Below are 16,912 nucleotides of genomic sequence, written 5' to 3'. Positions count from 1 at the left end.
TTAACACGGCACTGCCAGCATTCTCAGGGCAGAGAAAAGAAGTGTCCCCAGACATCAGAGAAGGACAGGCTTTGGAAGAGCTGGGCAGGGAGGGAAAGGCTGCGACGCCCTTGGCTCCTTTGCAGACGGACGAGAGAATTACTCACACCCACAGGATCCCTTCCAGGATGGACCAGCATTCCCCAGGTGAGGTGACAAATTACCTAATGACACTCTTTACTAAGTAAGAGGCTGTCTTTGAAACTGAGGTCATTGTGAAGAAAGACCTCCAGGGTAGAGAGGACAAACTATGGGGGGGGGGTGCTGAAAGAACAGTTGTATAAAGGAATCGTTTTCTCCTTGTAATGACAGTAAAATTCTCCTTGTTCTCAATCTTTAGATAAAGGCTCTAACAGAGAAATGAAAGTAAAGTTACAGAGTTCAGGATTCTGAAACACAGAAGAAATAAGCAAATAACTTTTTTTAACTTGATAAGTTTAGCAAGAAACAAAGAAGGGGGAAACTACTGTATAAAAAGGAGACACGAGGCAACAGAAAGGAGAACTTCAGACTCCCTTGAATGAGCTCAAACGCAGCTAGGAAAGACTCTGCCTTCTCACTAGAGCAGCAGAAAAGGAGGTGTGGCCGCACCCAGGGCAGTGCCAGGATGGAGCCCGACCGAGGGGCAGCTGGGGGACAAGTCTGAGCATCAGGGCTTCTTGCGTCAAGATGCACACAATTCATGTTGGAGATAAAGAGTGATCCACAGGAGACCAAGGGCAGAAAGCATCTCTTAAATGTGACGGGAACAAGAAGAGATTAAAGGAAAATGCTGTTCCTTAGTGACATTTGGAAGAGAAGGCTAATATTTACTTTTTTCTTTTTTGCTAGAAAGATGACGTTGGGCCCAGGGATGTAGAACAGAAGGTGGCAGGTGGAACAAAGGCAGTCTGAGAAAACAGAGCCAAGAGTGACACTGAAACGGGCCAGGCCGAGTGGGCGTGCGGCCGGGCCTAGCGGCCTCGGGGGGCCAGGGAGCCCGGAGCCCGCAGCCCGCGGCCGGCCTGCCGACCTCTCCGTACTGGATAGAGCTGTCCTTGTCCTTGCACTGCTGCTCCAGCTTCAGAACCCTCTGCTTTAGCCCATTCACGACCTGCCAACAGAACACCACACCCAGGTGACGTTTCCAGGTCCGCAGCCCCGCTCCCTCTGGAGACAGGACTGTCCCGTCCCCCCCGCCAAGCCAGCAGCACCGCACAGCCTCCCACCAGGGCACTTTCATACTTCGCTGTCCTCCAGGCTTAATTGCTGGCTTCTTTCTAGACTATAGCGCAGCGAGGACAGGAAGGGCTGCGTTGGCTCACCCCGCAGGGTGCAGGGTGGTGAGCAAGTGGGCGGGCAGGGCTGGCAGCTGGGCCGGCCGGAGCAGCCGGGAGCAGCCGTGCACCAGCGATGGACACGCCCACTGGCACACGGCCTTCCCCCCACTCCACACCCAGCACACGGACAGCACGCTCCCCGGTTACTGTCCAGGAAGACACCACAATCGGTAGATACAAAACTACCCACCCTAATGCATCCACATAGTCCCTGGGGGAGAGCAGGGCTGAAGGAGGCATGCCTCCTCTGTGAGTGACCTTGGAAAATCATATCCTTACATTCCTGAAAGAACCTCCCTTTTTTTCTTTTTAAATTGTATTTTAAGGTAAGTTTAAAACAAAGTACTACATGAATACGTTTTCTTGTAAAAATAATTAAAACTTTATAGCTGAAACTATACCCTTTGACCTTATCCCTCTCAAGTATTGACATCAACGTGACGTGCATCCGTCAGACTGCATTATATGCCTGCTCATGTGTGCACACCCTGAAATTCTGGAATTTTGCTGTTGTTTACAGAAATGCTCTCTGACCACACATGGCATCCTGCAGCTTGTTTTTGGCTCCGCAAACCGTCTTGGTGACCCGTCCCTGCTCATGCCCTATCTACGTTCTCCCACAGTTGGCCACAGACGGCAGAGTGCCCCATTCTCTCACTGAGACATGTCAGCAGGACCCATTGGCGCTGTTACAAATGATCCCTTGGTCGGAATCCTCGGCAGCCCCCCTCGTGCACACGCGTGAGTGTTTCCTGGGCGTAGATGAGCAGTGGGGATGTGCAGCTGAGGACACAGTCACTCGGAAGGGCGACTGGCAACAGAGCTGCACGTCTCGTGAGCTAGAATTTCCACTTTTAATCAACTTGAACAAAAAGCACATAGCAGCAGAACAACAGAAACAAAGAGCCCTTCCTATTTTCAGAACCCCACGTCCTCACCCAAATCATGTACACATCTCTGAACATAGCGCTATGGTTTTATATTCTTTGTTCTTTAAAAAGTTTTTCCTGAAGATGTTTCGATGCAGTGGTATTCCAATTTGAATGGCTTCTCCTCAATTTTCCTCCCAAACTGGGCAGCTATAAATACCTTGCACACGGGCTTTTTCTCTTGGATTTCCTGGGACCCGGTCCTAAAAGCAGCATGACAAGTGGTGGCACGAGTTCAGCCCACTGCTGCTGCATGTCACGCAGACCTAAAACACAGCATCTGGTTCTGAGAGCCCCATGTGTCCGCAGCCCTGCCCACAGTGGCCTTCTTCTCTGTGTTTACTTTGCTACTTGAAGCCATGAGGTTTCACACGCCTTCGAAGCGACAGGGACCCAAGCAGACAGCAGCCCGGCCTCACCGGGCTCACGGTCATTCACTGTGAACCCAATTTGGGCGAATCTTTGAACCTCAGTTTCCTGATTATAAAAATGGGGATTGAAGTCCCCCTATCGCCAAAAGTCAAATGAGATCATGTACGTGTGCAAACTGCAATGTTTGAGTCACTGTTATGTAAAAACTATTTTCTGTGGAAACACTGATTCCTTCTCAAGCACCCAGGAGTTTGCTTGCCGCCGCCGTCCGCACAGAACTGCTCTAGTCACTCAGAGCTTTTCTTCGTTATGGATTAGCACAGTCTGTACACGCTGGACAGAAAACTCTCGTCCTCATCGGAATGTCCTTCCCCTCCCACTATATCGATCGTGTCCATCGTAGTCGAACGGGTTTTTATTACACATTTTATGTTATCAAACCCACTGATCACATCATTAATGTTTTATCCTTTGTGTTCAATAATCTTGACACTGCACCCTCCCGGCTTCCTTCAGCCTTCCACACTGAAACAATGCACCTCCCTGCCCGCAGCAGCTTCACTGGGATAGTTCTCTCCACCTGCCAGTTTGCTGCCGTCGCATTAATCCTATCACGGCTCCATTTCCCATCATTCTGTTTCACTCACTCTGTCACGTGTGATTAAATCATACGGGAGAGGTGTCTGTATGTGTTTTAAGGTCTTTGTTCTACTGCTTTGTTTCTGTTTTAAATCAATTTGGCTTGTTACCCATGTTCTCCTCCAGGCGTGATGGGGAAGCCCCCACTGTGACTGTTTTTTCTGCAATAGATTTTTGGCCTGTGGGAAGCCTGCTCAGCCCCCTCCGAGCCCCTGCAGCGTCTTCTCGTAACCCCCCTGGCTCCGAGGAGAATGGTTTGGGGAAACCCTGAGCCCTTCCTCTATATCTATTACTTCTCTTGTGTGAGGGCGTAGGGAAAAGACTTCTCTCACCGCAGACTGGCTTTAAGGTAAGATTTCAGTGAAAAGCTTATCTGTCCTGCCGGACATTATACTCACCCAGCCAGTATCAGGCCTTTTCTCTGCCAGAGTCCGAACAAACTCCGGGCCCTGCGGTAAGGAGATCGAGAGGTGAAAACACGGTTTGCCTCCGCCCTGTCTGGCTGTGCTGTTGGGCCTGCGGCCCCCACACCCACAGCCAGGGCACCGCCATGGCAAGACCAATGACTTACTCGGGACTGGTCCAAGAGCTGCTCTATCTGCCGGTCCTTCCTGCTGTTTTCCTCTTCCAGGCGCCGAAGCTTTGTCCTCAGCAGGTCCGCATCACGTTTCTGCATGTGCAGCGACTGAAGAAAGAAAGGCCCCCACGCATACCCCACGTGCACACACACATGCAGGGCAGACACTGAGTGAGAGAAGGCTCACAGCCGCCTGCTTACCAGGTGGGCACTGTGCGTGGCGGTGGGGTGCAGAGGACCTAGCTGTCACGTGAGGGAGCACCGGAGGGTACCCCTGGCATTTAATGGGCGGGACCAGGGTGAGTGCCCACTGAAGTGCAGGATCCACTCAATGAAGAACTCTCCCACCCAAAAACCCACGGGCACCCCCTGGAGAAACACTGCCAACAGCAATTCTGGGAGTTACCAATGTCACGTGTTCTCTTCCACGTCCACATGAGAAGCCATTGTTGTCACACCACCTATCACTAATATTCATCAAACCCTAATGTCCATTTAAAATTCTTTTCCCAGCGAAGGCTCAGCTGGTTAGAGCAGTAGTTCCCAACATTTATCTGTGGATGAACTTTTCACCAATCTGAAGTGAACTAGAAAGAAAAAGGCTCTGTGGTCTGTTTTTCAGATAAATAAGCGTATTCAATTTCTACAACTATCCTGTGTTTTGAAATTATATCCTTCCTACTATTTTGACTTAATAGTCCTTTTATGACAATGGTGATGGTACGGCGTTTGTAATTTTTTTCAACGTCCTCACTTCAAAAAGCTTTTTCCCAGTCTGTGATGCCCCACAGCCAAAAGGCATGAGGTTAGCACAATGCCCACAAGCCTTGGCCGGGGGATGCCCGCACAGGTCATCAGCTAGTGCCACAGCTGACCGGCTCCCAGCATCAACCTGCATCTGAACTACGGTTATCTTGGAACATCGGTCTCTTTCAAGAGACTCATGGTACTCAGAAGAGACAGTGTCTGAACAAAGCAGCCAACACTGGAAAGACGATTCAAAGTGTGTATCCCATGGAGGGAGGCCTGCACATCAGCCACACGCCCACGGCTGGCGAGACTGCCAGTGTCGTGATGGGGCAGGAAAGACACCTGGCACTCAGTGAGTGCTTAGTGAATAAGTCAGATAATGCACAGGGAAGATAAGAAAGCAAGTCCATCTAAAATCCCTGGACATTGTCAGTAAAACATAAGAAGACATAAACAGATGGCAAGAAGAAGGTAGGCTAGCTAGGGACCTCAAGACCCGAGGAATGACATGCAGAGACTCCCCCCATTTCCTTTTTGCCTCACATGTGGTGGGCTGGGTACTGGAGAAGCCAACAGTCTGGACAAGCCAATGGTCACAGACAAGAAAAGCTTCCTCTCTGCAGCAGAAAAGAGGCAGCCAGGCAAGACAGACGACGTACAGGCAAGCATGGCAGACACCGCGGGAAACCCAGCCAGCAGAGGCTGAGTGGGGAGCCTAGACCCCCACCTGCCAGGCTGCAGCAGGCACCCTGCTCCCCCATCCTGCGGAGAGGGGCGGGGTAGTCAGAGGAAGCCTACTGGAGGGTCAGGACTTCACATCGTTCAGTGGTAATGAGGCCACACACATGAAATAAAACAGGAGACTTAAATCCTAACATACCAATAATTACATTAAAGGGAAACAATCTAAACAAGCCAACTAGAAGACAGAGATTGGCCAAGCAGATTAAAGAACATGCCCGACCATCCGCTGTCTACGAGAAACCCATTTTAAACATAGCGAGATGGGTAGGTCAAAGTAAAAGGACGGAAGAGAGATGCCATCAAAACGTTAGTCACAAGAATGTAGGAGTAGGTGTATTAGTATCAGATAAAGCCCACTTCAGAGAATAGAAAATTACCAAGCACAGAGGGACATTACACGACAATTGTAAGGGTCAATCCACCAAGAAGAGTGATTCCCAAATGTGTAGCCACCAAACAACAAAGCTGCAAAAAATACACAAAACCCTCATAGAACTGAGAGGGAGAGAGAAAAATGCACAATTATAGTTGGAGACTTCAACATCTTTCTCTCAACAACAGATCAAACAGCTGAAATCGGCAGGGATACACAAGAATTCACCACCACCACCAACCAACAGGCTCTAACTGACATTTCTAGAACACTCCCCAAACAACAGAATACCCAGTCAGTTCAAATGCCCACAGAGCACATGCGAACACAGATCACATGCTGGGCCTCAGCAAACCTCAGCAAATTTAAAAGGAACGAAAATATACAGTGTGTGTTCTGTGGCTGCAGTGGACTCAAACCAGAAGTCAACAACAATGACCTTAAACTCTTAGCAACTAAACAACGGATTCCAAATCATCATCACGGAGTCAGTCTTAGATGAAATAACATATCAAAAAATACAACGTATCAGAATTTGTAGGACACAGCTTAGCAGTGCTGGATGAATCTGAGGAATGAAGAGAGCCAGCCACAAAAGGTCACGCCGTATGATTCCATTCACGTAACATCATCAAGATGCCACATTACAGGAATGGACAGCAAATCGTGGCTGCCAGAGATGAGGGACAGTGGGGGGGGGGACATGGGTCACGGGGCAGCGAGAGGGAGACCTCTGTGTCCTGACAGCAGTGCTGGCACCACAAGCCTACATACGAGCACATGAGACAACTGCACGCGCACACTGTCCCGGTGTCACTCCCCGGGCAGACGCTGCGCCACTGCTGTGTAAGAGGGAAGCTTCGGGGGAGACTGGGTGAAGGCACAGAGACCGCTCTGATCCATCTCTGCACCTTCCTTGGGATCTGTAATTATTTCCAAGTAAGTTTCTGCCAATGGTCCATACTTCTTGCTCTCCTACTGTACGTCAGGCAACTGAAGCACTTTCATGGATTATTTTATTGAATTCTCACGGCAACCCTATGCAATTGTACAATCATTATCCCCATTTTTCAATAGAAACTGAGACATTCTTACCACAGGAAACCACTCTGATGATCAGACGCCAGAGCAGCAGCGCACGACTGAACATGAAACCCCTCCTCTCGGCATTCAGAAGCCCAGGCTGATTCCACCCAGAAACCCATGATGGTCAATTTGAATGAAGGCGGCCTAACTTTACCCGGAGACCCATTTCTGGCCCCAGGGAGACTCCTTCCAGGAGTGCAATGACAGTTCCAGGGCTCTCAGTTCATTTGTACAGCCTCTAATCAAGACAAGAGTTCCCTGCAGTATCACTGATAAGCCTCATCCAACACTCGTTAGACTCTCTCAGGACGAGCACCAACTGGCCGGACAGCGCCTGTGGGTGAGTGTCCTGGGGGCCGACACAGGGCTGTCTTGCTCACACGGCTATTCCGGACGCCCCTCAGGAGAGACGGCTGCCGGGCTCCCTGCCGTGCTCTGGGCGTGCTGGCGGCCAGTGGCCTGCTTAACCTCTGCTGTGCAGACTGGCTGCGGTCCTCCAGATGGGCCTGATGGCGGAGGACAGCAGATCTTTAAACTGATCACCAATATGGAAGAGGATGGACCCTGTCATTTCTCCAGGGGCCACAGGAATATGTACGACTATTAAGAACCAGGGAGATAACAGTGGTGATGGGGAAGATGATGAGACTGACACCGTAGGAAACAGGAGACAGCACGGGGTAGTAAAAAGAGCCTTGGCCTTGGGAAGCAGATGACTTCGTTGAAGTCTTGGTTCTGCTATTGATTAACCTTGGACAGACTACTAACGTCTCTGAGTCTTAAGGTCATCACCAGGTAATAGTTGTCACCTATCTCATGGAGCTCTTGTAGAGATCAGCTGAGACAGGGCATGTGAAATGTGTCGTTAACACTAAAGAAATGCACAAGTGGGAGGTTACTGACAGAAGCAACATTGCATGGCCGCATCAAAGTGCTGAGTCTCAGGGTGCAAAGGGACCTTGAAGCTAATCTCGTCCTCCCCCGTGTTTGCCATTGTGCTGGAGAAGTACAGCACAGAAACAGCTGGTGCTGGGCCTTTCTTTAACCAGGGTCACCAGCCAGGTTTAAATTCACGTGTCACTCTAAAACTCATGTTCTTTCCACATGGATACATCCGGCACAGACCCTGACTTCTCTACCGGTTATGTGCAAGGCTTCCACTGTTTAACGTCAACAAAGGACAGACACACTACCTTCTTCAGCTCAATAATCTCGTCATACATGTCTTCTTTCTCTCTGTACACAGGGGTCCCAGGAACATGACCTGGAGAGGAAGACACAAAGCCTCTTAAAAGATTATCTGAAAAGGAGAAAGAATTCTTGGCTATACCTAAGAAAAACTTGGAAGTTAATAAAACTATCCTAAAAAAAAAAACAAACAGAAATATTGCAATATTTTTAGCCCAATCACGATACTGTCCCGAAAAGATAACCAAAAATGGTAGTGATATGGAAAGAGGAAGCAAGAGAACACATGTGAACACAGGGCAGAATTACAGTACAAGGATTACAGAAGGGAGTCAAAAGGAGACGTGATGCATTTAGATTTTAAACAGCAAAAACAAAAAGAGAGACAAACAAACAATGCTCAGAGCAGATGACAACACCCATTCTGATGTCCAAACTACAGAGTGCACGCTGGTTTCAGTACGATGCCTAATACACTAGGACTCTAAGATATTTAAGCCTAAAACAGAACTCCTTGCCAGTAAATGCAGTAAGGTGATGACCCACGGGCTACAGTGAGGAGGGGTCACCAGGCTTCCTACCGAGCAGGGAAAAGCCTTGGAAAGAAACAGGTGGGCAAAGACCAGACAAGAAGACAGAGACACGAGAGGAAATCGATGCTTTCTGGTGAGATTTGGGCTTTTTACTACTATTTGCAGTTGTCATTTCTAGTCTCCTTTATACAATAAGTGTACAGACGACTCTAACTTTGGCGAGGCGGGCACAGTCGAAGCCTGGGAACGCCACTTCCTAGGAAGGCACAATGGACTTTCCAGAGCCATTGTCCTCAGGATACTCCATTACTTCCTGCCGACAGAACTAGCACAGGAAGCCCCAAACTCCTTTCTGCTTTTCCTTAGTCACGGCCTCGTCACCCTCCATGTGCTCACCATTGCTGGCAGAACGCCTGAGATTTGACCTCTTCGTTCTTAGAGCTTCTGCCAGATAGTCGGGAGTGCTGCTGTGGGGGTTGGTCCATGCACGCTCCAAAGTGAGGTCTGATCTCGGGGGTTGGGTCAGACTTCCTGGTGTGAATGTGCATGGATTTAATATGACAGGTACAAGCAAGCAGTGAAAAGCTTTGCCTCTAAGACTCAGTCTTCCTGGGTTGAAGAAAGCTGCCATGGACCAGTACACAGTGGTAGTCAGTGGTGTGCTAATAAATACTCAGTAACTGAACTGGCTCCCAAAAGCAAGCAAAGCCCTCATTTGTAGCATTTCCCCATTTCCACGGTATAAGTAGTCCCACCACGTCCAATTTCAAGCTGCCACAAAATTCCTAAAAATTTAACAGCTGGCTCTTGCAACCAGGATGGAACTGGATCCAACACAACCGCTGCCAGCAGTACTAAGCAACATGAGACCCCAAAGGATAAAGTATCACACACGCACACCGTCCAAAACCACACTTACATGTTATGTAAAGCGAGGAGGCTCAGCGTTTTTGAAAAGATTAAAAACAAGGTTATCCGCACAAGTCATATCGCACATCACCACCTGTGATGTCTACAACCTTTCCCTGGAGTGGGAAAGGTCTCCGTTGGAGCAAGCACACACCTTGCTTTGAGCTTCCCAGCCACAGCTTCTGTGGGGTTAAGGACATTCTGTTGCCAAGGGGCACGCTCGCTGCTGCCTTCAGAGACCTCCAGGATGCCACTTTCCTCGGCTTAGAGTGATATGGCGACTCTAGAAGCCAATATGTGCTTTTAGAGGAGCAAAATGTCACAAAACAATAAAATATTCACAGGGCTATAACGACTCCTGATGAAAACATTTTGACAAAAATAAAAAACATTGTTATGATGTATATATATACACTTAGATTTGTTTTTACAATTTTGTAATAAAACATAACATAATGGAAAATTTGTTTAAAAATATAAATCTATAATTCTACCAATATCACAATTTCCATTCCATTTCTTCAGATATATATTTATACATAGTCGCAACCATACAAACACATAATTCTGTATCCTTTACACTTAACATTAATATGTTTTTCACGTTGCTACACAGTGAGTAAGTAATAACATTTGTAATAACATTTAGAATAACATGCAAAATATTTAGAAGAAACAAAAAAATAATTATACTTTTCAAGGGCATTTTTGAGTTTGTCATCAAAATGAAGGAAACGCTTTAAAAATATTTTTTAATCTGGGATTTCATCTCTTTAATTATTATGTAAGATATGACAAATTTATGAAAAACTACATTATTTATAAAACATGCTTATATTTCTTAAATAGCAAAGAAATTTATATCTGTAGAAGATCCTGAAAATCTAAGCCTAATGTATTTAAGTTTTTAAATGTATAAGGTTTTTCCATGGCTTTAAAATTTATGGAATTTTCCCATTATAATTTAGAATGAGGAAGTAGACACATCAGACCCTGCCTGACCTGACACATTTTCACTCACGCAGGGCCACAGCACTCCACTTCTGGGGTATTCTGAAGGCCTTCCAAACTTTAAATATCCATTTAAGTGCTCATTTATAAAAGTAAATTAGTGATCAGAAAAAAAACACCCACAAATGACATTTCCTCTTAAATGTATGTGATTTATCACTGATTAGTAAAATTCCTCAGGAAAACATGAATGCATGTGGCTACAACCTGGGAAGGCAGCGGGGAAAATGAAACAGGAAGGCGGAAATTTGGAGGTGGCTGATATTGCCTTGAAACAACAAAGACTGACAGAAACACGGCCGCCTGCCTCGCCGTCCTCCGAGCGCCGTGGGGATAAGAACCTCAGGCCACTCCGGAAACTACAAAACCATAGGGAACCTGATGAGGCATGCCAGAAGACATTTACGTGAACAGGACAGACACGGTCCCCACGCTTGTGGCATTGAAATCCAGACAGAGCACATCTGCTGAACAAGTGTCATGAAGGATGTGACAAAGCGGGTGACAGGGTGATATCTGAGCTGAGACCAGCCAGTATGAGAGGGTGAGCAGGTGTGAAAGAGGCACTGGCGCTCAGGGAGTGGATGCAGCACGTCTGCGTTGAGCAAGTCCCCGAGAACCAGCAGTGGCACAGGCAACCAGGGACGCCCAGCAGGGTGGGGGGAGCCACAGCCCTCAAGTTTTTCGTGCTCCTGGGGTGGTGGCCATTCTCAATTACTTGAAACACATTCTGACATTTACAGAAATCAAGACAAAAATAAGTTGATTATTACTATTTTCAACACTTGATATGCTCGACTTTCAATAAGGACAATGAAAGATGGTCAAATGTTTACTTTAGGTACCTTCTAGCCAAAAAGGACTTAAACAGCACAGTTCTAAAACGAGACGGTTTAAAACACAGACACGACACTTTCCCTTTACATCAGCTCTCAATTTTCTCCATGGAAGAAGAGGAAGGAATCAAACATCCAAATGGCTAGATGATTTCTTTGTAACGTTCATATTTACTTGTGATATAAAATACGCTTAGGCTAATATGGAAGTTCACTAGTATTCTCTAAGCGTGTTATATACAACACAATATGTCTGAAATATGTAGGTATTTTAAGTGTATATACATATATAAAAAAGGCAAGGAAGACCACAGGTTTTTGGGTGGCTAAAGGAAGCCAATCAGGATGTAGTTTGTCATTGACATTCGTACTGTAGGCATAAAATTCACACGTGGATCCCTGTGTACCTGGAGCAGGGTTAGGACAGCGACCCAGAGTGACCTGGGTGGCTATGGCTACGGAATGAATGTGCATGGACCCCCAAATTCCTATGTTGAAGCTTAACCCCACTGGGATAGGACTGGGGGGCTTCAGGAGGTGGTGAGGTCACGAGAGTGGAGCACCTTCAAATGGGATCCATCCGCTCCTAAAAGGGGCCCCACAGAGCTGTCCCGCCCCTCCCACCATGCGAGGACACAGCAGGAAGTGGGCCCTCACTGGAATCCAGCCATGCTGGCTCCCTGGTCGAGGCCTCGCAAAACCATTTTCTGAGTGAAACTGGAAATCCAAGGGCCGGGGCCCTGGGCAGACTCACTTGGCGATGTGGGGAGAGGTTTGTGGAAACTTTTCCTCTTTGCTTTCTGAAAGAAAGAAACGAGGTAAAGCGTGTTGAGCCTTCTCGAGCAGCCCCAACAGCCCCAGTCATGAACCGCAGGATGGTGGGTCGGGGTGTCAGGGCAGTGAGCGAGGGGGCCGGCTCAGCGGAGACAGAGCAACGTCTGAGCCCAGGAAGAAGCCCACGGCAGAGCCATGCGCGGCTCCAGGCCGAGCGGGCTTCCCACTTTGCACCACTCATCTCATCACAGACACGGAGGCTTTGGGACCTAAATTCAGACTCAAGATACACACACGTCCTCAGGCCAGCACCTGGAGCACCCGGTGCGACTGTCCCCTGGGGGACAAGTCCACTGAGGAGGGCGGGGCTGGCCGAGGAGTGAGCCTGTCTGGAATAATGCCCCCGGACAACCAGGATGCCAAACACAGAGCTGGGCACCACCGGGCTCTCCCTGTCGTGCTCACGTGGCGGGACGACACTGCCTTCCGCGCCTCGTGTCCTCATCTGCTTCACACCAGGCAGAGGCCCCCTCACTCCACTGCCAGCGGAAGCACTGGACTGTGCTCCACGCAGGCTGAACCTCACCCCAGATACCTGGGCCCATGTCCTCAGTGCACCTGAGGCACAGTTCTTAAGCCTGCGGTGGCCCTCACTTCCGACAATGGACCTGTGACAATTCCCCCTTGAGTGCACAGAGCTGGAGGGAGTGGAGGTTTGCAGGTGCCAGAGCCCTCAGTGCAGATTGGTTTGGCTAGAACTCTCCTTTGTCTCCTTTCACTACACACGCAGTTAGCAGGCTTTGTTTTCTACCTAGAGAGGCTGAGTGGGGGCCCCAGTTAGCCTTTGGACCCCTGGGCCTGTCCACCCTTACTATCTAAACTCCCTTTAGGCCAGCACCCAGTGTGCCAGGCACTGGCCAGGACATCGTGACGCCCTGTCAAAGGGTCACCTTGCTCCCACACAGTCGCTTCTGAGCCCTTCTCCCTTCCCTTCTGTGTCAGATTTGGGGGGCTGGGAGGCAGGGCCCAAACCAGATGCAGAGAGGAACTTTTCATCTGCCTCAAATGTACTCTGCTCAGGACTAACTTCTGTATAAAAGCCTTAAAATTATAATCACAGTTATTTAAATCAACGAAAGACTTGAGACTTTTCAAACACCAAGTAGCATCTGGACTTTGTGTTCCAGCTCTAAACACAGCATTGGGGGGAACAGCCCATTGTACTCTCGTGAGTCACGTGTGTGGGGAAGAACCGCTGGGATGAGCTGCTGCCCCCCTCACACTCACCGTCTCAACGTCAGAGTCGAAGGTAACCACAGACAGACTGTCATCTCCCTGCAAGAAGAGATGCAAACATTGAAACCTTGAGGCATCTGCTTGGCTCCCAACAGGCACACTTTACAAGATGAAACAGCCCATCCATGCTGCTGAGGCAGAAACCCAAACACCCGGCTCAGAGTAAATTCTGAACGTTGAAAGCAGGCTGTTGGGTGGCATCAGAAGGTGCGGGTAGGGACACCAAAGCAAAAACTCCTCCTGCTGGAGCTGCTCCATGACTGTCACCCTGGAGGCACCTTTCCACACAGTCACTTGTACTTTCGATTAAGAAACAGTTCTTGATAAAAGTATTTCACTTTTTACATGGTTTAAATGTTCTTATTCATCTTCACATCAAAGCACCAGGTGAGAACAACTCCGAGTCATGTACAGAAAAGACAGTCATTAATACCTGTGTCACTTGGGCTTATGCAGCTTCCCACATTTTCTTCCAGTGACTGCCCCAGCCCAGCAGGGAAAACCCAATATGTATCGGCAATGCCAGTACCGGGTCCCTGGGCAAAACCATCAACTCCTGAACTGTGACCGCAGCCTCCAAGCCACGTGGCAAAGGGTAAAAATCTGGCCAAGGGGCTTAAACACAACCTTTGACCTCTGCTGAGCCAAGGACGAGCCCCAGTAGTTAGGCTAATCCATGTAAACCCTTTGACAGGTGTTGGCTCTGAAACCGCTGGGGGTCACACCCAGGCTCCATTTTACCCCGTTTCTGTGCACTGCGCTGGGTGGAGCGCGTCACAGCTACAGCCATGGCGTGGCGAGACCCCGGCAAGCAGTCAGTGCTGTGTGAAGTTCACCCACAAGCTCAGAGGCAGTGCCACGCCAAGGGCAATGGGGGGACCGGGCAATGCCCGCCCTGGAGAGACTCCTGTCCAGCAGAACAGGTCCCTGCTCCGCGCAGGAATCTCAGTGAGCCTGGGCCAAGGGCTGAGGGCTCTGCCAAGTGCCCAGAGAGCGCGACACCAGTCTCTTCACAGAGTTCCTTGACCGAGGCATGGGGCCGAACCCGTTTTTGTGACCTCAGAGCCTGGTGTATATCAGGGGCTTAACAAATGCTATGTGTGTAAGAACGTTTCTAACAGTAAAAAGGGAAAACGAAAGAGCAAAGCGGGGAAATGGGTAAATAACACAGGGGTAGCCACAGGTTAGAATTTTTAAAATCAGGCTCTGGAAAATATGGGGATATGACAAAATGCTAACAGCAAATTACCATATAAACATGATCTCAAGTTTTGATGCACTGAAAAAAGATGGGAAGGAAATACCCCAAACATGCGTGGTTTTTCTGGGGGCAGTTGGGTGACAGATAATTCATTTCCCACATTTTCTCTAGTGGGCGTGGATTCGTTTTATAATCACAACATGAGGAGTTCCTTTGCAATGACGGCGCATAACGGAGGCCAGTGCAGACACGCGGGGCAGGACCCGTGCCCCGCCGGCCGAGAGGAGCCTTCAGCGGCCCCCAAGCCTCCTCCGGGTGGGCGCCCTCCGCCCGGACCCCTCCGCAGGCTGCCCGCCCTCCCGCGCGCCGCAAGGCTCCCGGCAGCCAGGCCTGCGCCCACGCGCCGTCACGCCCCCGCCCCGCCCCGCCCCGCCCACGACGGGCCCAGCAGTCTGCTTTCAGCCCGCGGGGACCCGTGGGCCCCCGCCCCGGCGGGCCCTGCGCTCCCGGGCGTCCCCACACCGCCTCCTGCAGGACGGCGCCGTGCAGGCCCACGGCCCCGCGCTCACCGACGCAGCCCCCTCCCTCACGCCCGCCTCCTTCACTTCCGCGCAGCGCGTTCCACCCGCGGACAAGGCTCGGTTGGTCGCCTCGCGCTCCCACTGCGCTCCCACTGCTCCACACACACACCGCCCGCGGCAGTCGCTGTGCCGAGAACCCTCGGGAAGGAAGAGCTGAGAGGCCCGCGTCCTGACCCGAGGGGCTGACGCTCCGGAGGGACGGCGCCGCTCCGCGGAGCCTTCTCCGACCAGTGCGGGCGAGGCCGTTCCCAGAGCCTGCGCCTTCCTTCCTCCCACCTGGGACGGCGAGAGGCTGGGCGGGGAGCGGCGACGCCGGCCGTCAGCACCCCGGAGGGGACTGAGGTCCGCTCTTATGCGCCAACAATAATGGCAGCTGTCACCGGCAGCCGCCGGCCGTGGGCCGCCTTCCTCCCGCCCGCTCCCCGGCCGGCAGACCCGGCCCGCTGGAGGGAGCGAGGAGGCCCGCACGCCCGCACTTACCGTGTCCGAGGCCGCATCCCCGGTGCCCAGCGACATCGCGGCGGCGCGGCCAGGCCGCCTGTCGGCGCTGCAGGAGCGGCTGTCCGGCACTGGGGCTCCGCGGGCCGCCGGGCCGCCTGCAGCCTCCGGGTCAGCCCGCGCGCCCGCCGCGACCCCGTTGCCATGGCAACAGCGCCGGCCCTTAGAGCCCCGGATGAGGTGCCTGGCAAGCCGGGCCGACCGTGCGCATGCTCGGTCGGCAACACCCGCGGGCCCACCGGCTGTGCTCCCGGAGGTGCGGGGCGGAGATTCCCCGCCGAGCTGAAACCGCGCAGCCGCGGCGCTAACAGTTTACAGGTTCGTCCACGCCCTTCTCGTATAGGCTCCGCGAGACGGCTGTGGGCTCGTCATCAGAGCAGGACATTAATAAAGTGTTCGGTTAACGTTGAAAGGTACAGGGGTTTGTGCAGTGTTACGGACCGCTAGCTCTGAACGACTGGCGTCCAGAAAACTCGCCCTGCCCTCCATCTTAGGCCCTAGGGTTCTGGTCTAGCCACCGGACAATTTTTTGTTTTAAAAAAAACAAAACACAAAAAAACAAAAGTTTGTACGCACTCAGAGCTACTACGAAGGTCTTTAGGAGCGTTGGGTTCCAGGGATCATTTCTTCTCATTAGCAAATGTAACTCGCTCTTTCTTTTCCTATAGGTCTCACAGGGCATCTCCTCGGTCCCCTCTCCCTGCCTTCTTTTCCCAGTCACCTGACATTGTCTACAGGAATATTCCATGTCTAGACAGTAAGCTTTCTGGGACAGGAGCTTTGTGTTATTCACAGCTCTCTCTCCGTCACTTGGGACAGCCTGGTACCTAGTAGGTGCTCGATCAATAGATATTTGATGTCCCGCGAGTCATATAAATTCTCTGTGCCTCTGTGTCCTCAACTACGAAGCGGAGAGGCGGCTTGTTGTGAGGATTCAAGGAGTCAATGTCGTAAAATGCTTAGAACAGTTGCCGGTTCCAGAATGCGTGCAACGTGACGGTGTTATTTGTATGATGGGACCCAAGGACGAGTCCTCACACTGGGACAGTATGGCGTAGGAGAAAGGATGCCTGGCAGGGTGTCAGAGCTCCAGCTCTGGCACCCACCTACTCGGGGTCCACGGCCCTCTTTTCCTCAGTTTCCTCATCTGTATAAAAAAGGGGGTGAGCCACTTGGTGGTTCTGAGGCTGTCTCCCCATGGGAAGGCCAGACTGAGCTGGCCAGCGGTCAGAAGCCCAGGTTTTGTAGTCTTGCCCT

The 16,912-nt window shown here is 50.7% G+C and overlaps 1 protein-coding gene across 3 annotated transcripts in view; it reads right to left on the bottom strand.

Moving 5' to 3' along the window:
- The window catches only part of IQCE (IQ motif containing E), a 34,819-nt gene extending 19,015 nt beyond the window's left edge, over positions 1-15,804 (bottom strand). Inside the window, exons 1-9 of one of the 3 annotated variants that reach the window (XM_033096089.1) lie at positions 15,638-15,804; positions 13,367-13,414; positions 12,060-12,105; positions 9,613-9,741; positions 8,946-9,080; positions 8,022-8,092; positions 3,870-3,983; positions 3,697-3,747; positions 1,062-1,132 (exon numbers count right to left, since the gene is read on the bottom strand). In XM_033096089.1, the coding sequence (XP_032951980.1) occupies positions 1,062-1,132; positions 3,697-3,747; positions 3,870-3,983; positions 8,022-8,092; positions 8,946-9,080; positions 9,613-9,741; positions 12,060-12,105; positions 13,367-13,414; positions 15,638-15,673 (701 nt within the window). In that variant the 5' untranslated portion in view covers positions 15,674-15,804. The remainder of the gene's footprint in view (positions 1-1,061; positions 1,133-3,696; positions 3,748-3,869; positions 3,984-8,021; positions 8,093-8,945; positions 9,081-9,612; positions 9,742-12,059; positions 12,106-13,366; positions 13,415-15,637) is intronic. The other 2 variants (XM_033096088.1, XM_033096090.1) reach the window with 2 other exon arrangements.
- Between the last annotated feature and the right edge of the window lie 1,108 nt (positions 15,805-16,912).

This window comes from Rhinolophus ferrumequinum, chromosome 24, assembly GCF_004115265.2.
Source record: "Rhinolophus ferrumequinum isolate MPI-CBG mRhiFer1 chromosome 24, mRhiFer1_v1.p, whole genome shotgun sequence".
Taxonomy (NCBI): domain Eukaryota; kingdom Metazoa; phylum Chordata; class Mammalia; order Chiroptera; family Rhinolophidae; genus Rhinolophus; species Rhinolophus ferrumequinum.
Note: the sequence above shows the minus strand (reverse complement) of the source record. Positions and strands in the feature narration are given on the sequence as shown.